Genomic DNA, 24,484 nt, shown 5'->3' with positions numbered 1-24,484 from the left:
GCGGAGGATCCTCGCCGGCGCTTCCACCAAGGGGTTTAGCCGAAGGTGGACTATAAGCATTATTACGTGAAGGGGACCTTTGAGTAGAATCGTTCATCTCTTTCACCCGGAACTGGAAGGTCTTGTCTGTACTGTTTCTCATTAGTTCCATAATACATATTTGGTTTTAATATCAAACACAATAAAATTTAATAACTAAAGCTCAATTGAGGTTCGTTTCGTCTAACTTTGTTAAAACTTAAAAATTACTTTACTTTATTCCAATTCAATTAATATTAATATCTTTAATAACGAATTATGTGGTGTGGCTTAATTAATAATTAACTTAATTTTAGAATTAACCTTATACACAATTATTTATATAATACATGTCAATGATTTTTCTATATACTTTTTAAAAACTTTTTTACTGTATCAAAGATAGCATGACACGACATATTCTTTCATATACACGCACATATATGTTATATATTAAAATGTTGAAATTAACATAAGATTCTCAGCTTAGAAAGAACGCAGCATACTATAATGCAAATTCAGCATATAGTTTCCTTTAAGCCACTTGTAATTTTATTAAAATTCGATAGATATAGTTGGATATATATATATATATATAAGGTAAAATTTTGTTTTAAAAAGTGAACTTATAAAATTTTAAGAGAGAAAAATTAAATTTTCAACTGAGACTACAAAAAATTTCTAAAATATATACGACTTTAAAATTTTTGAGGAGGTAATCGTCCTTGCTACGCCCTCTCGATCTATCCTTATATATATAAGGTATGCAATATAATAGTAGCTGATTCTTTATCCAAATTAATGAGTATTTAATTAAATTAAAAGTAGAAACTTTGCTTTGATCATGGTGTTCCAATATTCCTCCCTTTCATATTAGTTTGCAGCTGACAGTTTATTCTAATACGCAATGATATTGTTACATAAAGTTTAAGTTTTGTGGAATACAATGTAGTTCATTAATATTTACAAGCATTGCTTTATGGATTTCCAAGATTCCCGCCTAATTTGTTGTTTACGTCACTTGTTTCTACATCAGCCACCTTACGCTCAAAATACCATCTTCCTTTATACAATGTTTTTGGGTAGAGTACACAAATGGTCCTCCCACTATAAAACGATGTTTTGTTTTGTTGAGTTCTCGATTATTAAAAATTAAAACATAATCTCTTAATTACAGGGTATTGCTTTGATGAGTCCTCCGACTATTAAAAGTTACAAAATGATTACTCGACTATTCATATGTTTCAAACTTGTCATTTTCTATTTATGGTAGTTTGAGTTGGATGTTAACCTACTGATTGTGATATGATAAAACCTGACCCCAAAATCTTAAATGACTATCATACCTCAGTCAACAGATTCATGACCAGCTTAGATTATCATCATTTTTTTTTATGAAAAAGGACGAGTTTGGAACATATGAATAATTATGTGACTATTTTGTAACTTTAAATAGTTGAGAGAATCAACAAAACAATTTCCTATAGTCGGATGATCATTTCATAACTTTTAATAGTTGAGAGGCTCAATAAAGTAATGTCTTATAGTCAGAGACTATCTATGTACTTTATCCTATTTTTTTAACATAGTTGCATGAATTAAACTTTCCATTTTAATTACACAAACTAAACAACTTCAGTGGTTAAAGTGATGATTATTATTTTTAGAGATCACGGATGCTTGAACTAGCGACTACACTAAAGGATATTAGACGTTCATTGTCAAATGATTAAGAATCTGTAGAACAAATATTATCACTTGTAATCACCATATATTAATACAAAAAACTTTCCATCTTAACTTTATATTTTTAACAGAATTTTACGTATCGGTTATTAAAATTAATTTTATAAAATAAATTTCAAATTTTATTTTCATAGTCTGCTCATAAAAAATACTAAAAATAGTTTAGATACTAAATATATAGTTTACTCTAAAAGGGGTAAATTCTGCATTTAGTACCTAAACTATAAGTTTTAGTCTGTTTTAGTACTTAAACTTTTAATTTTTTTAAAATCATACCTAAAGTTTAGTTTATGTTTTATTTTAGTACTCTATCGTTAAAAACTTTACTTTTTGTTTCAGTTTAAGTACTAAAACAGACCAAAATTTATAGTTTAGGTACTAAACGCATTAAGTTTTTAACGACGGGTACTAAAATGAAATGAAAACTAAACGTTAGATATGATTTTAAAAAAAATAAAAGTTTACGTATTAAAATAAATCAAAATTGATAGTTTAGATACTACATGTGTAGTTATCCTATAAGAATTTAAGTAAATTATTAATGAAAGTTTTTTTGTCTGTTATTTTTTTTCTCTATTCATTGAATAAAAACAAAAGAATTAAAAGACTTTTTAAATATAAACAATTTACCCTACACAAAGCATAAGGAATTACGAATACTAGAACTGATAAATAATAAAACAAACATTTAAAGATAATAACGATGATTGAATAATGATGTTTTGTGTTTTAGAAGATGCAGCACTTGGGACAGCAACCTTTGTCAGTCTCAGGCGGATCAGGAGAAGGAGTCGGCTGAAGCTCCGGCGGTTCGTCCGATTGTTTAAGATAGTCTGCAGGAATAGCTTGAAGGTGCTGCGGCGGCGGTTGGTTCTGCTTCTTCGGTTCTATTGAAGGAATATTCTCAATCGGAAGGTACTGTTTAGGCAGATATTCGTGTCTCGAAGGGGTTACTCCAATATTGAAGGGCTGTCTATCATTTTCTGGTTGCTCCATCCTCGCTGGAGGCGGGGGTGGCTGGTTTTGGTTCTGGTTCTTTAGGTCTTTTGAAGGAGGGTTCTCCATTGGACGGTGTTGTTTAACTTTATGATCGTGTTTTGAAGGAGGTTGTCTATCTTTTTCTTCTTGCTCCACCTTCCGAGGTGTAGGAAGCGGCTGGTTCTTGTTCTGTCGGTCTTTTGAAGGAGGGTCCTCCATCGAACGGTGCTGTTTATGTTGATAATCATGTTTTGACGGAATTACTCCATTGATGAGTTGTTTATTTTTTTCTGGTTGCTCCACGTTCCGAGATGGAGGCGGCGGTTGGTTCTGGTTCTGGTACTTTCGATCTTTTGAAGAAGGGTCCTCCATCGGACGTTGCTGTTTACGTTGATGATCATGTTTTGAAAGAATTACTCCGTTGATGTCTTGTTTACCTTTTTCTGGTTGCTCCACTTTCCGAGCTGAAGGCGGCGACGCCTCTGCTTGTTTCTTGGTTGGAGAAGTTGGTGATTTGTATGGTTTAAGAGAGGATTTGGAATATGAGATTTGGAAGGCTTTGTTTTGGAAGGAATTTTATCTTCTTTTGATTATGCCTCATCCATCTTAAATAAACTGCTCATCTTTCTATTTGCACTTGTTTCCTCCGCTTTCCACTATATATATATATATATATATATATATAGTTATTAAATTTTACAAGTGGGAATACAAATGTTATGATGAATGTACAATAAAAAGATTCTTAAAAAAGTTAAAATTGTTCTCTCTCAACCCACTCTTGACAGCCTTTTTAATCTGTATTTCTGTATTCTATTCCACTGGCATTGTCACACTTTAGAGCTGTACATGTCCCCGGCGGATACCCAAATCAGACCAACATGACTCTAACACAGTCGAGTAAACTCAACTCGTTCGAAATTCGTTTGATTTAGATAAAATTTTCATTTTATGATCAAATTCACCTTCAGATGATTCACCAACATATCTAATTACTCAAGGACGAAGCTATGTTCTCTCTAGGGGATACTGTCCCCTAATTATTTATTATATATATATACATTACATAATTATCTATACTCTAACTTTGGTTTAGTCTGATTTTATTTTTCTCAATTTCTATTGTTAATTATATTTTGTCCTCTTGAATTAAAGCTCTGATTCTATCCCTATAATTATTTCACTGTGTTAGATAAAAAATTAGCTCGACTGAGTTCGGGTCAAGAAAAGCTAATGTTTGTATATCAGTAACTTGATTCATCATTTTATCAGTTCGGTAGCTCGACAGAGTTCGAGTCACAGGACCATCTGTGCTCGAATTTCCAGCAGCAGCCACTGCAGGTGAACTTATTGCAAATATCATCTTTCTTTAACTGAACTGATAATAGGCTTCTTACATAAATGTAATATATTGGTGAGATGACTGTAATATCATTAATTACAATTTTAATGTTATTAACATAAATGATTCTACTACTTAATGCATGTGTTTATTCATCCAGATGATAATGGGATGATCATAATATATCTGCAATATTAATGCATATGTCATTCACCTATTAGATACCAATGGTCAGTAATATGAAACTATACCAAACCTGGGGCTCCAACCATTCATATGCTTTAGAATTTGTTGGTAGAAACATCCATTATGGTTCCTACCCAATTTTCAATCTGTGTCACTAATCATAGGTTCTAACACACTAGTCAGACAGGACAAACCATCGGTTTCTAGTTCAACGGATCTGTTTCTTTTAAGTCAGTGGCCACCTAAAGTCTACAGAGCATGTGCCTGTTCATGTTCAGGTTTGTGACTGAACTCGTAATCCAAATGAACAAAAGCTCGCTCGATGTCAGGCAGTAACTCCAGTTTCTCTTGCAAGGATTCTCCAATGTCATGAGCTTCTTGCAATGCCATGTTCTCCGGGAGTACGATATCGACTTCGACGAAATGGTGAGACCCGAAGGAGTAAGCTCGGACAGTGTCGATGTTTTTTATGGCCTTATGGTGGTTCCAACACAGATAGGTTAGTTTCTGAAGGTATTCTGGACCTGCTGATCTTCCCACCAGTGAGTTCACATTCTCTAATGCCGTCATGGACCATGTCCGGATCGTGTACAAAGCCAACTGCAACATCCAGCCTTACAATTATGAGCATACACTGATGTTTTTAAGTTGAATATGATCTGAAGTAAGACAAGGTTTTTACTTACAATGATAGCCCCAACAGGGTCCATCCGGTCATCGATGTATTTAGCGAGTAGCATGGCAACAAGGCCGACGATGTTCTTCATAACATTGAAGAAGTGATCCCGAGCATAAGCTTTAACGATTTCGTAGGTAAATGCACGGTAGTAAAACACGAGAAGCTTTACCAAGGTCACTCCGAGCATTATGCCAACAACCAACCTCTCTTGCTCGATTGTCAGGTTGAATTCATCCTCCTGGGCAAAACAAACAAAGATTTTTCCGTCATTCCAATTGGAGAAGAAAACTTTAATGCATAATTGAAGTTGACACACATCTGATACCATTTTCCGAACGGACTCCAAGATTATCTGCAGTCCAAGAGTTGCCACGACAGAGGCAAAAACAAGGATACCCTAATCACAGAATAGTCTCTTAGTTCCAATACTCACATCGGATACCCTAATCAGGAATCAAGTATGACAAGAACAGAAAGAATACTGACCACAGGCTGCATTCGTCTCTTTCCGATCGGATACTGATACGAGTTCGATGTTGACATTAAGAATGCGGTGAACCAGAGGATGAAGCCGGACAAGAGATCGAGAAGGGAGTCTAATGTGGACGCAACTATAGCTAAGGAGCCACTTCTGATGGAAGCATAAACTTGAGCGGCAAAAAGAACCATGTCTGTAATACTCTCGAGCATTTTTAGCTGCTGCGATAGTGTTCAGCCACGTTGGCCTGAAACCATCGAACAAAACCATTAAGATGAATTCTTGCAAGAAAACCTGCAACTTTCTTGGCAACTTCCCCGGAAAAACTTTAAATTCAAGCAAACTTCTAACACATAAAACAACATAAATTGAACAAAAATCACTTAACATCAACCTCCAAATAAAGCAAATCAATTGTCTGATCAATGAAATTTGCAAACTTTTTACCATAATTTCCTCGCAAAACCTTAAAACTGTAAGGCACACCCCACGGTGTAAATAACACAAGGAAGAAGAATTCACATACCAAGATTTAATCACTCTTTATCCTCAAAATAACGAGCTAGAACTCAAATTTAGGGACCAAGAAAAGGATGTTCCCCTCTTAAATCTGTTAGTTCTGATGCTCAAAAACTATGAAGAATAACTCAAACTCATTGTAGCCATAAACAGAGAATCAACAAAAAAACAAGTGATCTTCCATTAGAATTGACAAATAAATAAATAAAAATCCAAATTGAATAAATTGTAACCAAACACGATAAAGATTCGAATATTGCGAATTAAAACTCAATAAATGAAGTCCAACCATGGCACCAAATCAAGTTCATAGTCATTAAACTATTTTAAAATAACTTTTTTAGATACTAAAATTTTAATATTTTAAATTATAATTTTAAAAATAAAAAAAAAATTCAAATAATGAAAAATTATAATTTGATTTTATACTTATAAAATTACCTTTTAAAAAATATAATTTTAAAAAACCTTTTACAAATCATAAAATTTTAATAAAATCTTTGTATTTTTTATTACTTACATTTTCATATTTCCTTCAACTTATAATCAAGTTTAACTATAGGAAACACTCCAACTTAGTGTGTGGCACGTAAGAGGATATAATCTCAAAAGGTACTCTAATATAAAAAACAAAGTTCAAAATTAGTAGGATATTAATTAGTTATTTATATTTGATATTCCTTTTAAATGAAAAAGAAAGGCCAAGTAATTACATCAGCCTCTAAATAATAAATAAAACGGGCCATAAACGGCGAAGATGTTAATACATGAATTAAAAGTTAATTAATGAACATTAAAGTAGAATTGCAGATGCCTAATACAAGAAAAAGAGAGAGCAGTAGGAAGCGTACATGATCAATTCATACCATAAGAGCAGAACACCTAAGTTGAAGGCATCCAGATACCAAAAATGCCATCAAGTATGTATTGCGAACAAAACATCAACGTCCAGGGTCCTCTAAAGTTCATGCCAAGAGCTTCCCGCATCCGTGTTCGATACCTGATCTCGGCTATGGTCTGCCGAATTGATTTGCTGAAGATAAGCAACGCCAATAACAGCAAGAACGGGAATAATCCCGAAAGGGGTAAAAGTATTTGAATAATGCAATGGAAAACAAATTCTTCACATAGTGCAGTCGAACAATTATTTGCTTAAGTATGGTAATTGCTACAGTGACCATCATAGGTCTCCAGGAGCACATGGCGACCTCCATAGGTCTCCAGGAGCACACGGTGACCTATGGAGCTACAACAGCGAGGGAAGACAGAAGAGTTGCTGCAACAGAAAAGGCTTTGTCACAAGGAGTACTTGGAGACTAATGGAGCACTTGACTACCTATGGATCACTTGGCGACCAATGAGATCAATATAGCAAACACCTCAGTTCAAGAAATAATTTGGATAGAGCTGGAATTTTTTTTTTCCAACGCCCTACTTATGCGAGGAAGCCCCGGAAAGGAGTAAGAAGAAAAGGTTTAGTATACCCAAGTGAGGGTTGGCGCTAATATCGTCATGGAACAGAAGTAGGAGATGACCAACATATAAAGAGGCACGGCAAGGAGCAGGAAAAGGTGAAAACTGGAGAGGAAGAACACGGTTGCAAGATCCGTGAACCCGAAGGTTGCAAGGTTCAAGAACCAAAACAATCCATTCATCATAAATGTTCGGATTCATGATTGTTTTACCCGCTTTTCCCGATTTTTCACCGAAGATGGATATAGATGTATTGAAAATGTTTTTATTGGACAAGTGATGAGTGATGTTTGATGGGGCCGGGGCCGGGGCGGTGTCGTTGTCTTGCCAAACACTACCCGGTGGCCTTAACGACGATTGGTAGATTGCTGTTATAACGAGAGCCATAATCACCAGCATCGTGTTGATCATGTCCACCGACATATTGTGCCTAGTACGATCTCCCAGCACTCTTATTCTTTCGAACGTAACTCTAACTTTCAACCGCTTAATCTTGGTGTCGACTTCGTCACTCGTGCTGGTGCTTACGCCTCGTCTGTTAGCATCTTTTATGATTTCTAGAGCCGTCAAACCTTTCGAATCCTTGGCTTTTACGTGTAACCAAAGTTGGGAATCTAACAACAAGTCTGAGTGCCTGCATGCATCATTAATGGAAAACAGAAGAGCCATTAATCGTTTATCAAAAGGGATTTTTGGAATGCCACGTAAATGAAGGAACGAATAGAATTGCTCATGCCTCGTGTTGTTTCTTCTTAGCCGCAATGTGCAACAGGCTGTTGTCTTGGTCGTCTTTCCAATTCGCCATTTTTTTCTCAAAGGAAAAGACACTACCGTGAGTACTACGAGTCCTTTGAAGCCATCCGATTAGGAGGTTAAAAGCTTCGTTCTGGTCTTCTTTCAAAGCAAGATGTAACGCAGTCTCGTCTCGAACCGTCACATCTTCGATGCACTCGGGGCAAGCTTCAAGAAAGTTAATCAAAAGCCTAGAGTTCCCGGTTGTAACTACATAATGGAAAGGAGTCATCCCTTCCCATCCTTTGACGCGAACCAGATCTTTATCTGTCTTCAACAGTCGAAGCACTAGCTTAGTCTGCGCACTTCTCAGCGCCAAGAGCATAGGACTAAACCCATTTGGGTTCAGCTTCTTGGCAAACGAAGGCTTCAAGTTTATCATCTCCATTGCGAAACTAACGTGCCCTTTGTCTGCCGCAACATGAAGTGGAGTCTCGACATGCGTTCCAAGGTGTACGGATCATCTCCAATCAGAACGTGCAAGGCATCAATGTTTCCTGTTTCAGCTGCTCCCCTCAACCTTGGATCCATCTCCATGATTTTTCTTCTTTTCTTTTTGTAAGGAAGCGGTTGAAGAAGTAAAATGGAAACGATGAAAGTAAGTACAAGAACTAATATGTCCTCATTGCTTCACTTTAAGTAAATAATACTTCAAAGTGATGGGTAAGATGAACACAAACTAATAATTTTGGTCTCACTTCTAGACCCTAATATTACTGCAAAATTTAAAACAATGTAACTAGAAAATATAAATTCAAAAAAAAAAAAGCTTACATGTATGAGAAATATGGAGACTGCAAAAAAAGATGAGTAATGTGAAAGAGAAGTCACGTGCAGTGAGCGACGCAACGGCATAAACTGATGGACGGACGGCGATGGTTTGAGAAACACTGATGAGTTTAGTTCAAAATGCAGTTTAGGGTGAGTTTGATTCACATAATGTAAGATTTCCAGTGGGAATAAAAGATTATCAGTGGGAATAAAAGATTAACAGGAATATAATTATTGGGAATGTTGTATTTTGTGTTTGGCTGAAGAAGAAAAAATTGAAAAATCTCACGTATTCCTCACTTATAAAGGAAATGAAGAATTCAAGAAAAATATTTGGTATCTTGATAATTGTGCTAGCAACCATATGTGTGGTCAAAGGGAATTGTTTGTGAAATTAGATGAAACAGTTCATGGACGAGTAACGTTCGGAGATGACTCGCACGCAGAAATAAAAGGAAAAGGCAAAGTCATGATTACTCAGAAAAATGGAGAAAAGAAATATATTTCAGATGTTTATTATGTACCTTCTTTGAAAAGCAATATCATCAGTCTTGGTCAACTCCTGGAAAAAGGATATGAAGTGCAGATGAAAAACCGCTCGCTTGCCATCAAAAATAAAGAAGGAGAATTGATAGCCCAAGCTGATATGACTCGAAATCGTCTCTTTACAATTGATATCGAGTCAGGAGAAGTAATGTGCATAAAGACTGCGATCAAAGATGATTCATGGCTATGGCATCTAAGATATGGACATCTTGGATTTTCTGGATTGAAGATGTTGTCAAAAACAAGCATGGTGAAAGGACTACCAGAGATCAACCCTCCAAATCAATTATGTGAGGCTTGCATCAAAGGGAAGCAACATAGACAAAGCTTTGAAGTTGGTAGATCCTGGCGTGCCCGAAGACCACTGGAGATAGTACACACAGATATAGCCGGTCCTTTTGACATACCATCGCTTGGCGGTAACAGGTACTACCTAACTTTCATTGATGATTTTAGTAGAAAATGTTGGATTTATATCTTGAAAGAAAAGTCAGAAGCGCTGGAAAAATTGAGAGAATTCAAAGCAATGTCGGAAAAACAAAGCGGTCAATATTTGAAGATACTCAGATCAGATAGAGGAGGCGAATATACATCAAAGTTATTTGAAGAATTCTGCAAAGAGCATGGTATCATCCATCAGCTGACAGCAAGATACACGCCACAACAAAATGGAGTTGCAGAAAGGAAGAACCGCACAATCCTGGATATGGCGAGAAGCATGAAAAGGTAAGCAACTACCGAGAAATTTCTGGGCTGAAGCAGTTCGATGTGCAGTTTACCTATTGAACCGATGTCCAACAAAAAGCGTGAAGTATATGACGCCAAACGAAGCATGGAGTGGACAAAAACCAGGAGTTGGACACCTCAAGATTTTTGGATGCATCGCATATGCCCACGTTCCAGAACAGACTAGAAAGAAGCTTGATGACAGAGGAGAAAAATGTATTTTCATTGGCTATGATGAAAGAAGCAAAGCTTACAGATTATATAATCCTCTTACAAAGAAGATAATAATTTCAAGAGATGTCGAGTTCGATGAAGCAGACTATTGGAGATGGAGCGAAGAGGAAAAGAAAGTTGAAGGACTATTTTTTGAAGATAAAGATGGTGATCTTATCAATCAAGATGAACAAGATGATGATCAAGATCCTCGACAAAATCTACCATCGTCGTCAAGCAGCAGCAGCGATGCCAGCAACATAATAGAAGATCGTGAAGCACCTCCCACAGAACTTCGAAGATCCACAAGAGAGAGAAGAATGCCAGAAAGGTACAACGATTATGAACTAAATAATGTTTCACTTTTCTGCTTGCTTGTGAACAGTGATCCAATAACATACGAAGAAGCGGTTGAAGATGACAAATGGAGGAATGCAATGGATGAAGAAATTGCATCAATAGAAAGAAATGATACTTGGGAGCTAACAAGACAACCAGAAGGCCATAACCCAATTGGAGTAAAATGGGTTTACAAGACAAAAACCAATAAAGAAGGAAAGGTCGAGAAGCACAAAGCGAGACTAGTTGTCAAAGACTATAAGCAAAGACAAGGAATTGACTATGATGAAGTATTTGCTCCAGTAGCAAGGATCGAGACCATCAGACTTCTCACAGCAGTCGCAGCACAAAAAGGATGGAAAATTTACCAGATGGATGTGAAGTCAGCATTTCTAAATGGCTACCTAGAAGAAGAAGTTTATATTGAGCAACCACCTGGATACATTAAAAAGGGACATGAAGACAAAGTTTACCGATTGAAGAAAGCTCTATATGGTTTGAAGCAAGCCCCGAGAGCATGGAACACGAGGATTGATGAATATTTCCAGAGAAATGGGTTCATGAAGAGTCCATACGAGCATGCCTTATACACAAAGAAAAATGAAGACGGTGATATCATGATCGTGTGCTTATATGTGGACGACATGATTTTCACAGGAAATAATCCAGGTATGTTCAATGATTTTAAGAAAACTATGACTAAAGAATTTGAAATGACAGATATTGGAGAAATGTCATATTTTCTTGGAGTTGAAGTGAAGCAAATGCAAGAAGGAATATTTATATCACAAAAGAAGTATGCAGAAGAAATTTTAAGAAAATTCAGAATGGAAGATTGCAAGCCGGTAGCCACTCCAGCAGAACCAGGAGTCAAATTAAGTGTGAATTCAACAAGAGAGCAAGTGAATCCGACGTTGTTCAAAAGCATAGTTGGAAGTCTGAGGTATCTGACTATCACACGACCAGACATAACATACGCTGTGGGATTGGTAAGCAGATTCATGGAGAATCCAAAACAAGATCATTGGATTGCAGCAAAAAGAATCCTCAGATATGTCAAAGGTACAACAGGTCATGGTTTATTCTACACGCATTCAGAAAATTCGAAGCTAGTTGGTTATTCTGATAGTGATTATGGGGGAGACTTAGACGATCGAAAAAGCACAACTGGATATCTCTTTCATATCGGCTCTGCAGCATTTTCATGGTTATCAAAGAAGCAACAAACGGTAGCTCTTTCAACATGTGAAGCAGAATACATAGCCGCAGCAGCGTGCACTTGCCAAGCAATGTGGTTAAGGAATATTTTGAAGGAGCTAAATTTGGCGCAAGAAGAACCGATTAAAATCTATGTCGACAACAAGTCTACTCACTATAATTTATAAAACTCAGAAATTTTTATTTATACGAAACAAAATATTTTTACAACAACACTCTCAATATTACAATACTGCAATACTAGCTGCTACTAGTTTACAAACACAACCTCACTCTTTTAAAGCTTTGCTAAGCTTTACAACCTATCTCTCATTTTTTCTCACTTTCTCTCGTATATTTTCCTCACTTGTATTACATACATCCTAAACTAGGCTAGAGCACATATATATAGGATCAATTAACCGACTTATTTTGAAGCTCTGGGTGCTTCTCAATTTTTCCATTATTGCCACCATATTTGTTGCAACCTTATCCTTTTAAGGGACCACCTTAATATGCTTAATAATTAAGAAATTCAAGAGGCTTCTAGCTTTTGTCATCTTGCCGTCATATTGTTGCACTTCTAGCCATCTTTCTTGACTTTTCAAGTTTGATTTTTAACACTCCCCCTCAAACTTGATTTTTCATTCCGAGCTTCTCTTTGAGTCGGTTGAATATATCTGCTCTCAATGGTTTTGTGAAAATATCTGCTAGTTGATCTTCAGTTCTGCAGTAAATTAGCTCCACATTTTTGTTCTTCACCTGCTCTCGTATAAAGTGATACTTTGTATCAATATGCTTGCTTCGGCTATGAGAGACTGGATTCTTGGCAAGGGAAATTGTAGACTTGTTGTCGACATAGATTTTAATCGGTTCTTCTTGCGCCAAATTTAGCTCCTTCAAAATATTCCTTAACCACATTGCTTGGCAAGTGCACGCTGCTGCGGCTATGTATTCTGCTTCACATGTTGAAAGAGCTACCGTTTGTTGCTTCTTTGATAACCATGAAAATGCTGCAGAGCCGATATGAAAGAGATATCCAGTTGTGCTTTTTCGATCGTCTAAGTCTCCCCCATAATCACTATCAGAATAACCAACTAGCTTCGAATTTTCTGAATGCGTGTAGAATAAACCATGACCTGTTGTACCTTTGACATATCTGAGGATTCTTTTTGCTGCAATCCAATGATCTTGTTTTGGATTCTCCATGAATCTGCTTACCAATCCCACAGCGTATGTTATGTCTGGTCGTGTGATAGTCAGATACCTCAGACTTCCAACTATGCTTTTGAACAACGTCGGATTCACTTGCTCTCTTGTTGAATTCACACTTAATTTGACTCCTGGTTCTGCTGGAGTGGCTACCGGCTTGCAATCTTCCATTCTGAATTTTCTTAAAATTTCTTCTGCATACTTCTTTTGTGATATAAATATTCCTTCTTGCATTTGCTTCACTTCAACTCCAAGAAAATATGACATTTCTCCAATATCTGTCATTTCAAATTCTTTAGTCATAGCTTTCTTAAAATCATTGAACATACCTGGATTATTTCCTGTGAAAATCATGTCGTCCACATATAAGCACACGATCATGATATCACCGTCTTCATTTTTCTTTGTGTATAAGGCATGCTCGTATGGACTCTTCATGAACCCATTTCTCTGGAAATATTCATCAATCCTCGTGTTCCATGCTCTCGGGGCTTGCTTCAAACCATATAGAGCTTTCTTCAATCGGTAAACTTTGTCTTCATGTCCCTTTTTAATGTATCCAGGTGGTTGCTCAATATAAACTTCTTCTTCTAGGTAGCCATTTAGAAATGCTGACTTCACATCCATCTGGTAAATTTTCCATCCTTTTTGTGCTGCGACTGCTGTGAGAAGTCTGATGGTCTCGATCCTTGCTACTGGAGCAAATACTTCATCATAGTCAATTCCTTGTCTTTGCTTATAGCCTTTGACAACTAGTCTCGCTTTGTGCTTCTCGACCTTTCCTTCTTTATTGGTTTTTGTCTTGTAAACCCATTTTACTCCAATTGGGTTATGGCCTTCTGGTTGTCTTGTTAGCTCCCAAGTATCATTTCTTTCTATTGATGCAATTTCTTCATCCATTGCATTCCTCCATTTGTCATCTTCAACCGCTTCTTCGTATGTTATTGGATCACTGTTCACAAGCAAGCAGAAAAGTGAAACATTATTTAGTTCATAATCGTTGTACCTTTCTGGCATTCTTCTCTCTCTTGTGGATCTTCGAAGTTCTGTGGGAGGTGCTTCACGATCTTCTATTATGTTGCTGGCATCGCTGCTGCTGCTTGACGACGATGGTAGATTTTGTCGAGGATCTTGATCATCATCTTGTTCATCTTGATTGATAAGATCACCATCTTTATCTTCAAAAAATAGTCCTTCAACTTTCTTTTCCTCTTTGCTCCATCTCCAATAGTCTGCTTCATCGAACTCGACATCTCTTGAAATTATTATCTTCTTTGTAAGAAGATTATATAATCTGTAAGCTTTGCTTCTTTCATCATAGCCAATGAAAATACATTTTTCTCCTCTGTCATCAAGCTTCTTTCTAGTATGTTCTGGAACGTGGGCATATGCGATGCATCCAAAAATCTTGAGGTGTCCAACTCCTGGTTTTTGTCCACTCCATGCTTCGTTTGGCGTCATATACTTCACGCTTTTTGTTGGACATCGGTTCAATAGGTAAACTGCACATCGAACTGCTTCAGCCCAGAAATTTCTCGGTAGTTGCTTACCTTTTATCATGCTTCTCGCCATATCCAGGATTGTGCGGTTCTTCCTTTCTGCAACTCCATTTTGTTGTGGCGTGTATCTGGCTGTCAGCTGATGGATGATACCATGCTCTTTGCAGAATTCTTCAAATAACTTTGATGTATATTCGCCTCCTCTATCTGATCTGAGTATCTTCAAATATTGACCGCTTTGTTTTTCCGACATTGCTTTGAATTCTCTCAATTTTTCCAGCGCTTCTGACTTTTCTTTCAAGATATAAATCCAACATTTTCTACTAAAATCATCAATGAAAGTTAGGTAGTACCTGTTACCGCCAAGCGATGGTATGTCAAAAGGACCGGCTATATCTGTGTGTACTATCTCCAGTGGTCTTCGGGCACGCCAGGATCTACCAACTTCAAAGCTTTGTCTATGTTGCTTCCCTTTGATGCAAGCCTCACATAATTGATTTGGAGGGTTGATCTCTGGTAGTCCTTTCACCATGCTTGTTTTTGACAACAGCTTCAATCCAGAAAATCCAAGATGTCCATATCTTAGATGCCATAGCCATGAATCATCTTTGATCGCGGTCTTTATGCACATTACTTCTCCTGACTCGATATCAATTGTAAAGAGACGATTTCGAGTCATATCAGCTTGGGCTATCAATTCTCCTTCTTAATTTTTGATGGCAAGCGAGCGGTTTTTCATCTGCACTTCATATCCTTTTTCCAGGAGTTGACCAAGACTGATGATATTGCTTTTCAAAGCAGGTACATAATAAACATCTGAAATATATTTCTTTTCTCCATTTTTCTGAGTAATCATGACTTTGCCTTTTCCTTTTATTTCTGCGTGCGAGTCATCTCCGAACGTTACTCGTCCATGAACTGTTTCATCTAATTTCACAAACAATTCCCTTTGACCACACATATGGTTGCTAGCACAATTATCAAGATACCAAATATTTTTCTTGAATTCTTCATTTCCTTTATAAGTGAGGAATACGTGAGATTTTTCAATTTTTTCTTCTTCAGCTGTTGCTACGTTATTTCTTTCTTCTTGTTTAGGAGCAGATCTACACTCATAACTATAATGACCATACTTATTGCAATTATAACATTGTACCTGGAATTTGCTTCCTTGTTGATATCTGCCCCTACCTCGGCCTCTGAATCCTCGTCCACGACCTGATGTTGGATTGCTTTCACTCATTTGATCGGTGCTATATGATCGACCACCACGTCCACGAGTTCCTCGTCCTCCTCTATATCTTCCACGATAACCACCACGATTTCCTCGTCCTTGTGTGTAGCTGCTGCTAGCTTTTCCTTCGTTGACATTCATCTTGCTTTGTAGAGCTTGCTCCAAATTTTCAGAATCTTCATTTTGTTTTATTTTCTGCTCATGGGCTTGAAGTGAACCCACAAGCTCATCAATCGATATCTGAGATAAATCTTTTGATTCTTCGATTGCCACCACCACGTAATCGAATTTTCTTGTTAATGACCGCAAAATTTTTTCCATCACTCTAACATCATCGAGTGATTCACCATTTCTTTTCATTTCATTTACGACCGTTTTCACACGGCTAATATAATCATCGATGTTTTCTGTATTTTTCATTTTTAGCATCTCAAACTCAGCACGGAGAGTTTGTAAGCGTACCTTCTTTGCTTTTTCGACACCTTGTAGAGATTTTTGTAAAATCTCCCATGCTTGTTTTGCGGTCTTTGCATCAGAAATTTTTTCAAAGGTAGATTCGTCTACTCCTTGAAAAATAAAGAACAATGCTTTTTTATCTTTTCTCCGGGATTCCTTCAATACCTTCTTTTCTTCATTGGCCAAGGCTGCTTCTGCTGCTACATTTTCAGGCTCGGTGTAACCATCCTCGATGATATCCCAACAATCTTGGGACCCTAGTAACGCCTTCATTTGAATGCTCCAATTGCCATAATTTGTCTTTGTCAATCTCGGGATTTGAGGTTGAATCATGTTGGCCATCTTCTCCACCACGTTGAACTCAAACCAAGCTCTGAGGCCACTTGTTGGAAGCGTAGATGGGCTCACTATAATTTATAAAACTCAGAAATTTTTATTTATACGAAACAAAATATTTTACAACGACACTCTCAATATTACAATACTGCAATACTAGCTGCTACTAGTTTACAAACACAACCTCACTCTTTTAAAGCTTTGCTAAGCTTTACAACCTATCTCTCATTTTTTCTCACTTTCTCTCGTATATTTTCCTCACTTGTATTACATACATCCTAAACTAGGCTAGAGCACATATATATAGGATCAATTAACCGACTTATTTTGAAGCTCTGGGTGCTTCTCAATTTTTCCATTATTGCCACCATATTTGTTGCAACCTTATCCTTTTAAGGGACCACCTTAATATGCTTAATAATTAAGAAATTCAAGAGGCTTCTAGCTTTTGTCATCTTGCCGTCATATTGTTGCACTTCTAGCCATCTTTCTTGACTTTTCAAGTTTGATTTTTAACAGTTTAGTTAAAGGAATAAAATATTATTGGAATAAATATTTAACCAAATTGTCCTTATTATATATTTATTTTTTAATAAGTTAGAAAATATTTATATATTTTCTTTAAAAAATTTAAATTCATAAAATTTATATAATTTTTTTTACAAAATTGAAAATATAAAAAGGTTTAATGAAATGGTAAAATTTTATTTTAACTCCTGAACTTTATAAAATTTTAATTATAGATTTTTTTGTAAATCTAAAATAGTTTAAGGATAAATTTGTAATTTAACCTTCGTATAAATTTTATTATTCAATGATAAAATAAAGATATTTTTTAAAGAAAAAAAAATTAAAGGCATTTTAGTCCAAAACGCCGGTAATCCAACAATATCTAAGGAAATGGAGGTAATGACATTCCCGGTAATATACCCCAAAAAATCTACTATTGATAATATAAGATTACTAAGAATGACATTTCTAACCAACCAAACAGGAGAATGTGGATTATATTCCTATAAGAATATAATATAAGGTGCTTAGTTTTTAAGAGAGTAAAGTATAAGCAACACTCGAGGAAAAAAAGATTCAATGATTTACGGCGTTCTTTAAAGGGTAACTTAATCCATGGCCACTCATTTTGTAGTACATTTTTATTTTACTCATTAAAGCTTCAAAAGTTATGTTCTAATCACTAACGCAATTGATAAATCACAAAATAATCTGAATGTCACATTAATAAAAAGGTTTAATATATAATTTGGTATCTAATTTATAATTAAAACGTCAGTTCAGTGATTTAATATTTTTCAAAAAGAATGTAAAAAATCTATTTTTTTAATTTAAAATCATGTTAGGATCCAGTCAATTTCTTTTTTCTTCCATCAATTGCTAATATAGTGATAATCACCCTTCAAAAAAATGTTAAAGTTAGCTTGTGAAAGATAATTAAACATATATTAGATACTTATAAACATAAAAATATCCATAAAATGTTTAAATTAATAGATAAAGTACATCAAAGATTATTAAACTACTATAAAATAATAATTTAGAACCAAACTTTTAAAATTAATAGCTTAATAATTAAATTTATCAAATTATTATAAAATAATCATTAAATTTATCAAAATATTTAATAAATGGTCATTAAATTTTATCAAACTGTTATAAAATGATATTATAATAATTATTTTGTAATAATTTAAAAAATTTAATGGTTATTTTATAATTTTTAAAAGTTTAATAACTAAGATAATTATTTTAATATAATTCAATAACCTCTTTTGTATTAATTTATAAAGTGTGATTAAATATATATTAAGTAGTAATAGAAATAAAAATAAAAGGTGAATGTAAAACCTTTAAATCCAATCAATTGAATACCCAGTCATATATGTCTTATGGTTAAAGGCGTAATTTAGACGTGAGAAAGACCCACTTTTTACTAAAGTTTGTAGTAGGTTAGAGAAATAATATATGATAAATTAAAATGTAACATAAGTTCATCAGTGGCGAATCTAAAAAAATTTCATAGACTAGCCAAAACAAATATAATATAAATTTTATCTAAAATAATTCATATATATATATTTTTTGATCATCTACCGTTAAAAAATAACAATGATGTTAATATAATTTTTTTAATTATTTTTCAATAATGACATGACATTATTTTATGATGATACATCAATATCACCGCTAATTTTTTAAAGATGAGAGACAGAAACATAACCAAAATGTAACATGATTTAAAATAAATAATAGTTGAGTGACCAAAATAGAAATTAAATAATAATGGGTGACTTAATAAGAAATTTATCCTTTTTGAGCAAGAGAGACCGTGGCCTAGTTAGGCCTAGGCCTAGATAGGCCCCTGAGTTTCATGTTTAAGAAATTAAAATATGAGAGAAACATATTTGATCGGTTTAAATTAAGTTCTAATTTTTATTTTTATTTTCATATTTTTTAAAGTCGTGGTTCTAGATATTAATATTTTTATTTTTTTCTCGTAAAATTCTCTCTTTTAGAGAAAATTAAGATTAAAATTAGAATATTTCAAAAAGGAGAAATTAAAATGTGAACCTAAATAAATAAGATTGATCTTGTCTTAATAATTTTTTTTCCTTAAGGGGTCAATTTGTGTAATGCCAAAAATCCTAGATAATGACAAAATTAAATAGATCAAAAATACTAAAACTTTAGTAACTAAAAATAATGAAAGTTGATATCCCTGTAGTGCAATTAACATATAGATGATAGATTCTTTCCCTTTTTCCATGAAGTTTACACCACATATTTACTAACATGTGATTTAAATGGTAAAATAGTAATAGTAGTAAATAATAAAAGAAAGAGAGAGAGAGAGAAAAAAAGGGAATTTTCTCCATTCTTCTCCTTCCCCAACGTGAGAAAGAAAAATACGAATTCCATCTCTTTTCTTCCATCTAATTTCGGCAAGGCATCTTCAATTTTTTTTCATGTTCATTTTAGTCCTTCGAAAATTGTTTAGTGCAATTAGTATGAGAACAGTAAAACTACGGAGTAAATTCTCATAAAAAAGAAAACCCTGAGGTCCATGTTATGAAGAGATGAATTTGGTCAGGAAAATTTATCTACAAGTTAAATCTAGACAAAAGAATCCTGTTAAGCTCAATGTAAACGAGTCGTTTAATACATTTTTAATACTTGTATTTAGGATTTCTAGCATTTTCAATACTTGTGTTCATCTTTATGCAAGCATTTCCTATCAAAAACTCCAAAACTTTTCTCTGGCTACTTCTCAGTTTTTTTTTTGTCTAACTTTATTATTTTTTAATTTTATTTTCATACACTTATAATAATATCTTCTCTTAATCCTTTCTCTGGGAAAAAGTGTTATGGCTGTTCCGGCATCAGTTTTCTTCTTGATAAGTGGTTCTACGAGATTTATTGGTTGCTTGTTTTCATGATGCATGATTTCTTAGTTCATTTATATACGACATTTCATTGGCTTCTAGACATATATGTCGGTTTTTTTTCTGTCTGTTGCTCGAAGATATTGGAATGATTCGTCTCTATATGTTTGTATCAACTATTTACATTATTGCTCGTTTGTCACCCGTCATTTATTGGTATATTCTACTTATGATTGTTTTGAAATATAATTTTAAATGATACCATTATAAATCTACATATTTAAAAAAAAAATCATACCGCCCGTATTCTAAATCATTAAATGAGTGAGAATAAATGTTTAAAATTAACAGCACAAATTATGAAACAATTTACGGAAGAAAAGTAGATCTCTATCTATATATTGAAAGAATTTAAAATCTTTGAGAAAAATAATTAAAAAAAAACAGGATAAATTGGTTGATTCCCCTTACCTGAACTATTCATGTCTCGTTCTCGGAGTGGAAGAACCGGTACGAGATCCTTGAACCGAATGAGTTCTGGGATCGTACTTTTGAGAAGCAAGATAGGTGAGGGCGGTGACTACATCGGCTATCAGCGGCCGCATATTCGGCTGTTCTTGAACACACATTGCAGCCACAGCTAGAGCTTGGTACAAACCCCTCACCGGATATTGTCCCTGAAGTAATGGATCGGCCATTTGTGCAAATTTCCTTCGATCTTTAAACAGCGGACGAGCCTGTTAAATAAAAATGAACGGTTTATGCAGAACATATAGAAAAAAACTAAAAGATTTGCAAGAATTATGGTTCTTTCTAGTTTTACTTTCTTCTTCGGAAGGATTGTGCCTCAATGACCAAATAATATTTCTCTCGTATGTTGCTCCAACTCTTCATTTTTCTTGAAGTATTCGTATCCAACACTCACGTATGATGCATATGCAGGCAATGGGGAAATGACCCTTCAAATCAATGAGAACTTAAAACATAAAATGAATATACTCATATCCTTCACTCATACTCGTGTCCGAGTATCGTAGATTCTCACAGTTCAGATTTCAAAACAATTGAACAGATAAGAGTTTTGGTAGGAAATCAAGATTCTATTACAATTTGTTCATGCAAAAATATAAGCCAAGGCAATAAAACGTGTCTTCAAACTCTCAGAAATATTATAAAAAGAGAGATGCCATGGCTATCTTACCCAGGCAACCAGATTTTGCTCGCCACCAGCCCTTGAGTTATCAATAGCTTTCCTTCCGGTAATGATTTCAAGCAGAACAACTCCAAAACTATAAACATCTGATTTCAACGTAAGCTGGCCAGTCATTGCATATTCTGGTGCGCAATATCCGTATGTCCCCATCACTCTTGTAGATACATGAGTCTTATCGCCTACAGGACCCAATTTGGCCAAGCCAAAATCCGATAGCTTGGGATGATAGCCCTCGCCAAGCAAAATATTCGAGCATTTCAAATCACGATATATGACAGGAGGACTAGCTTTTTCATGTAAATACTCCAAACCTTTTGCAGCACCTGCTGCTATTTTCATTCTCGTATTCCAATCTAATTGCCTTTTGTCGGGAGGTAAGTCTGGAACATAAAAGCACACAGAGAAAAATAATCAGCAATCTGTGTTAAAAGATGATACATGTTGAGGTAATCAAAATAATTGCCAGAATGGACCAAGGAAAAGAGACAAATCAAACACCAGAAACTCAAAACACAAAAAATGATACATGATAATTGCACGATATTCAATGTTGTGAAAGAAACCAAGATTCCAAACAATAGTATAGAAATGAGCGTTTGCTATACATACCGTGTAAATGATCTTCCAAAGATCCTAATGGCATGTACTCATAAACCAAAAGCCTCTGATCTCCATCAGCACAGTATCCAATTAAGTTGACAAGATTAGGATGGTGAAGCAGGCTCAACATCAGTACTTCAACAAGGAATTCCCGGTTTCCTTGCAGTCCATTACGATCAAGCTGCTTGATTGCCACAACCTACACAACACGGTGACAAAGTTAAGGTTGACTAGACGTTATGAATGGTTAAGGGGCATATATTTCCGAAACAAAAATATATTCATGAACAATGAAAATTATGATTTCTATGATTCTATCAACTAAAGGTGTATGAGATCATCGGAGAGTGGAACTGTGTTATATGGATCTCAAGTATTTGTATTTCCAACAAAATTTACAGTCTCATTACTACACATACTTTATTAGCGCTTTCCAATCGCCCTTTATACACCCGGCCAAAACCTCCTTCGCCTAAAAGGTAATCAGCCCGGAAATTCTTTGTTGCAGCTGCCAATTCACGGAAGGTAAACGTGTGCGCTGCAATGTGATCCGACCCTCCATCCTTGTTAGCCTCCTTCTTAGCATCCGGCACAGAATTAACCTTCAGCTTTTCTACCATGACGCAGAAAAACAAACTTAATATAATTTCTGAAAACTGAACCAAAAACATGTAGCACTACCGCATCAACAGAAGCCAAAGACAGGTTTTATTACTGATCACATTATAACAACAGGTAGACGAAAAGGACACGAACAAGATTCTAGCTTCTATACCCTTTCATCATAAACACTCATACTCGACGCATATCCTAACGTACGGATAGGATTTGACCCTCCAGTATCATTCAACTACATGGAAAAACTTAACAAAAATGGAGCATACCTATATCTGACAGACTGACACTCGCAGCTAAGTCCGTGTAACGTAGATTGAAAATAATAACATGCTTGAACTAGTACAATTATTTAGGCTTTCATAGAAATTCTAACCTATATAGTATAACAACATCAAGAACAAAAAAAAAAAGTATAAATTATTGCAGTTCAATGATGGCAACAATTTAACCCCCAAAACATCCATAAGACTTAATAACATAGAATTAAATTAGGAATTGCACACTCAAGCTAATAACTGAGACTCCAAATCAGTATACATAATATATATTAATCCCAAAATCAATAGAATTAAGAATTACAAAATCCCATCAAATTCTCATCTTTATAGACTCAAAATAAACACAAAACGAAAATACTATATATATTTTCAAATTCCTACATAGATCAAACTGAAACATTGAAACCCCATAAAACTAGAAAAACAATTGAACAAATGGGTCTTACACCAAAAAAATTTGCAGCCAAAATAAAAAGGAATTCACTGTTTTTTCCTTTTTAACAAAAAGATCAAATCCTCTATAGGGTATATAAAAAAATCAAATTTTGAGGTGGTTTTCGAAATAAAAAGAATAGAAGAGCAACAAGAACCTGAAGTAGAAGGGATCTGATCATCAGATGAATTGGCGGTGGTTGCACTATCATCGATGGGAAGCTTTTTCTTTCCATTTTTGCTTTTCTTTCCACCACACGGGAACCAACCCATATGAATTTACCCCTTAAAACTCTCTTTCTCCACTTTCTTACTTTAGAATCTAATTGCTGAAACAGAAAGAGAAAGAGGGAGAGAGAGAGCTAAAAGGAGAGAAATGAAAATCAGACCCAAACACACACACACACACACTTTAGGGAAGAAATTGAGAGAGAGAGTTAAAATTCACAAGAAGTTCTGTTCTTCTCCTTTTTCCCCTTTTGCAATTGTGCCCTTTGGTTTTTCTGTAAATTTCTAATCATGCCATTACTTTAAAAATGTTCTAATTTCGTTATTTATGTTTTTTTAATTTATTAAATCTTGTAACTTCAAAAATTCATTATTTTTAATCTAACCATTTTTTAAAATTCATAAAAAATTTAGTAAATTAATATAGATGGTTAAAAAATAATATGTGATTTGTCATAATATAAATGATGAATTTGTAATGATAAGCACACGTTTTTAACAATATTTTTAATGTATTAAAAAACTTAGTTATTATAAATGAACCAATTTATGTGTGGAAAATGATAGTTTGCTAACGAAATTCAGAATTTCTTAATCATATAAAGTTTACTTCTTGGAGAGGTCGGTGAGTTTCAAGAGTATTTTTAAGTAACATAACAATGATTTAATTAAAAAAATAATATATAGAAGGTTATTGTTGTAATATTACTAAATATATAAGGTAAAATTATATATATATTTTGGATCGAGTTGAATTAGATATTTTTCACTTTAAATCTGAATCCGACCCGACCCGAACATCACTTTTAAAAAAACTCGACCAGACGTAATCCGAACCCAAAACCTTTTTTAAAATCATCTGACCCGATCGGATCAGAACCCATCAAACTCGGGTCGCATGCCTTCCCTAGTTTAAACTGCTTATAATTAACAAATTCGGTTAAAATTAAAATATTTTTAGTAGCAAATTTATAAATAAA

The 24,484-nt window shown here is 34.7% G+C and overlaps 5 protein-coding genes across 7 annotated transcripts; 1 reads left to right on the top strand and 4 right to left on the bottom strand.

The window, feature by feature from the left end:
- Positions 1-2,493: 2,493 nt before the first annotated feature.
- LOC120130350 (pollen-specific leucine-rich repeat extensin-like protein 1) lies at positions 2,494-3,114 on the bottom strand. Its single transcript, XM_039147606.1, has one exon. The coding sequence runs from the start codon at positions 3,112-3,114 to the stop codon at positions 2,494-2,496; it is 621 nt and encodes a 206-aa protein (XP_039003537.1).
- Positions 3,115-4,264: 1,150 nt separating this feature from the next.
- Positions 4,265-6,025, bottom strand: LOC120130368 (metal tolerance protein 11-like). Of its 2 annotated transcripts, none has more exons than XM_039147616.1 (5): positions 5,954-6,025; positions 5,436-5,674; positions 5,266-5,346; positions 4,957-5,187; positions 4,265-4,870 (listed from the first exon to the last, which is right to left on the bottom strand). In XM_039147616.1, the coding sequence occupies exons 2-5, from the start codon at positions 5,637-5,639 to the stop codon at positions 4,520-4,522; spliced, it is 867 nt and encodes a 288-aa protein (XP_039003547.1). In that variant the 5' UTR covers positions 5,640-5,674; positions 5,954-6,025; the 3' UTR covers positions 4,265-4,519. The 2 variants fall into 2 exon arrangements, with proteins under 2 accessions (XP_039003547.1, XP_039003548.1); XM_039147617.1 differs by having other exon boundaries at positions 5,275-5,346.
- A 1,597-nt stretch (positions 6,026-7,622) lies between these two features.
- LOC120130349 (ankyrin repeat-containing protein BDA1-like) lies at positions 7,623-8,599 on the bottom strand. Its single transcript, XM_039147605.1, has 2 exons — positions 8,156-8,599; positions 7,623-8,053 (listed from the first exon to the last, which is right to left on the bottom strand). Exons 1-2 carry the CDS (start codon positions 8,597-8,599, stop codon positions 7,958-7,960), a joined length of 540 nt encoding a protein of 179 aa, XP_039003536.1. The 3' UTR covers positions 7,623-7,957.
- A 2,953-nt stretch (positions 8,600-11,552) lies between these two features.
- Positions 11,553-12,603, top strand: LOC120130348 (secreted RxLR effector protein 161-like). The gene is made up of 2 exons (XM_039147604.1): positions 11,553-12,169; positions 12,591-12,603. Exons 1-2 carry the CDS (start codon positions 11,571-11,573, stop codon positions 12,601-12,603), a joined length of 612 nt encoding a protein of 203 aa, XP_039003535.1. The 5' UTR covers positions 11,553-11,570.
- A 7,962-nt stretch (positions 12,604-20,565) lies between these two features.
- LOC120130374 (probable serine/threonine-protein kinase PBL7) lies at positions 20,566-23,688 on the bottom strand. 2 transcript variants are annotated; one of them, XR_005516829.1, is made up of 6 exons: positions 23,435-23,688; positions 22,368-22,561; positions 21,958-22,147; positions 21,337-21,728; positions 20,959-21,094; positions 20,792-20,872 (listed from the first exon to the last, which is right to left on the bottom strand). XR_005516829.1 is itself a non-coding variant. In XM_039147620.1 (5 exons), exons 1-5 carry the CDS (start codon positions 23,547-23,549, stop codon positions 20,612-20,614), a joined length of 1,152 nt encoding a protein of 383 aa, XP_039003551.1. In that variant the 5' UTR covers positions 23,550-23,683; the 3' UTR covers positions 20,566-20,611. The 2 variants fall into 2 exon arrangements, 1 of the variants encoding a protein (XP_039003551.1); XM_039147620.1 differs by lacking the exon at positions 20,959-21,094 and having other exon boundaries at positions 20,566-20,872; positions 23,435-23,683.
- Between the last annotated feature and the right edge of the window lie 796 nt (positions 23,689-24,484).

The sequence above is a fragment of the Hibiscus syriacus genome, unplaced genomic scaffold (genome assembly GCF_006381635.1).
Source record: "Hibiscus syriacus cultivar Baekdansim isolate YM2019G1 unplaced genomic scaffold, ASM638163v2 tig00110546_pilon, whole genome shotgun sequence".
NCBI lineage: Eukaryota > Viridiplantae > Streptophyta > Magnoliopsida > Malvales > Malvaceae > Hibiscus > Hibiscus syriacus.
This window is presented reverse-complemented; position numbering and strand designations above follow the sequence as displayed.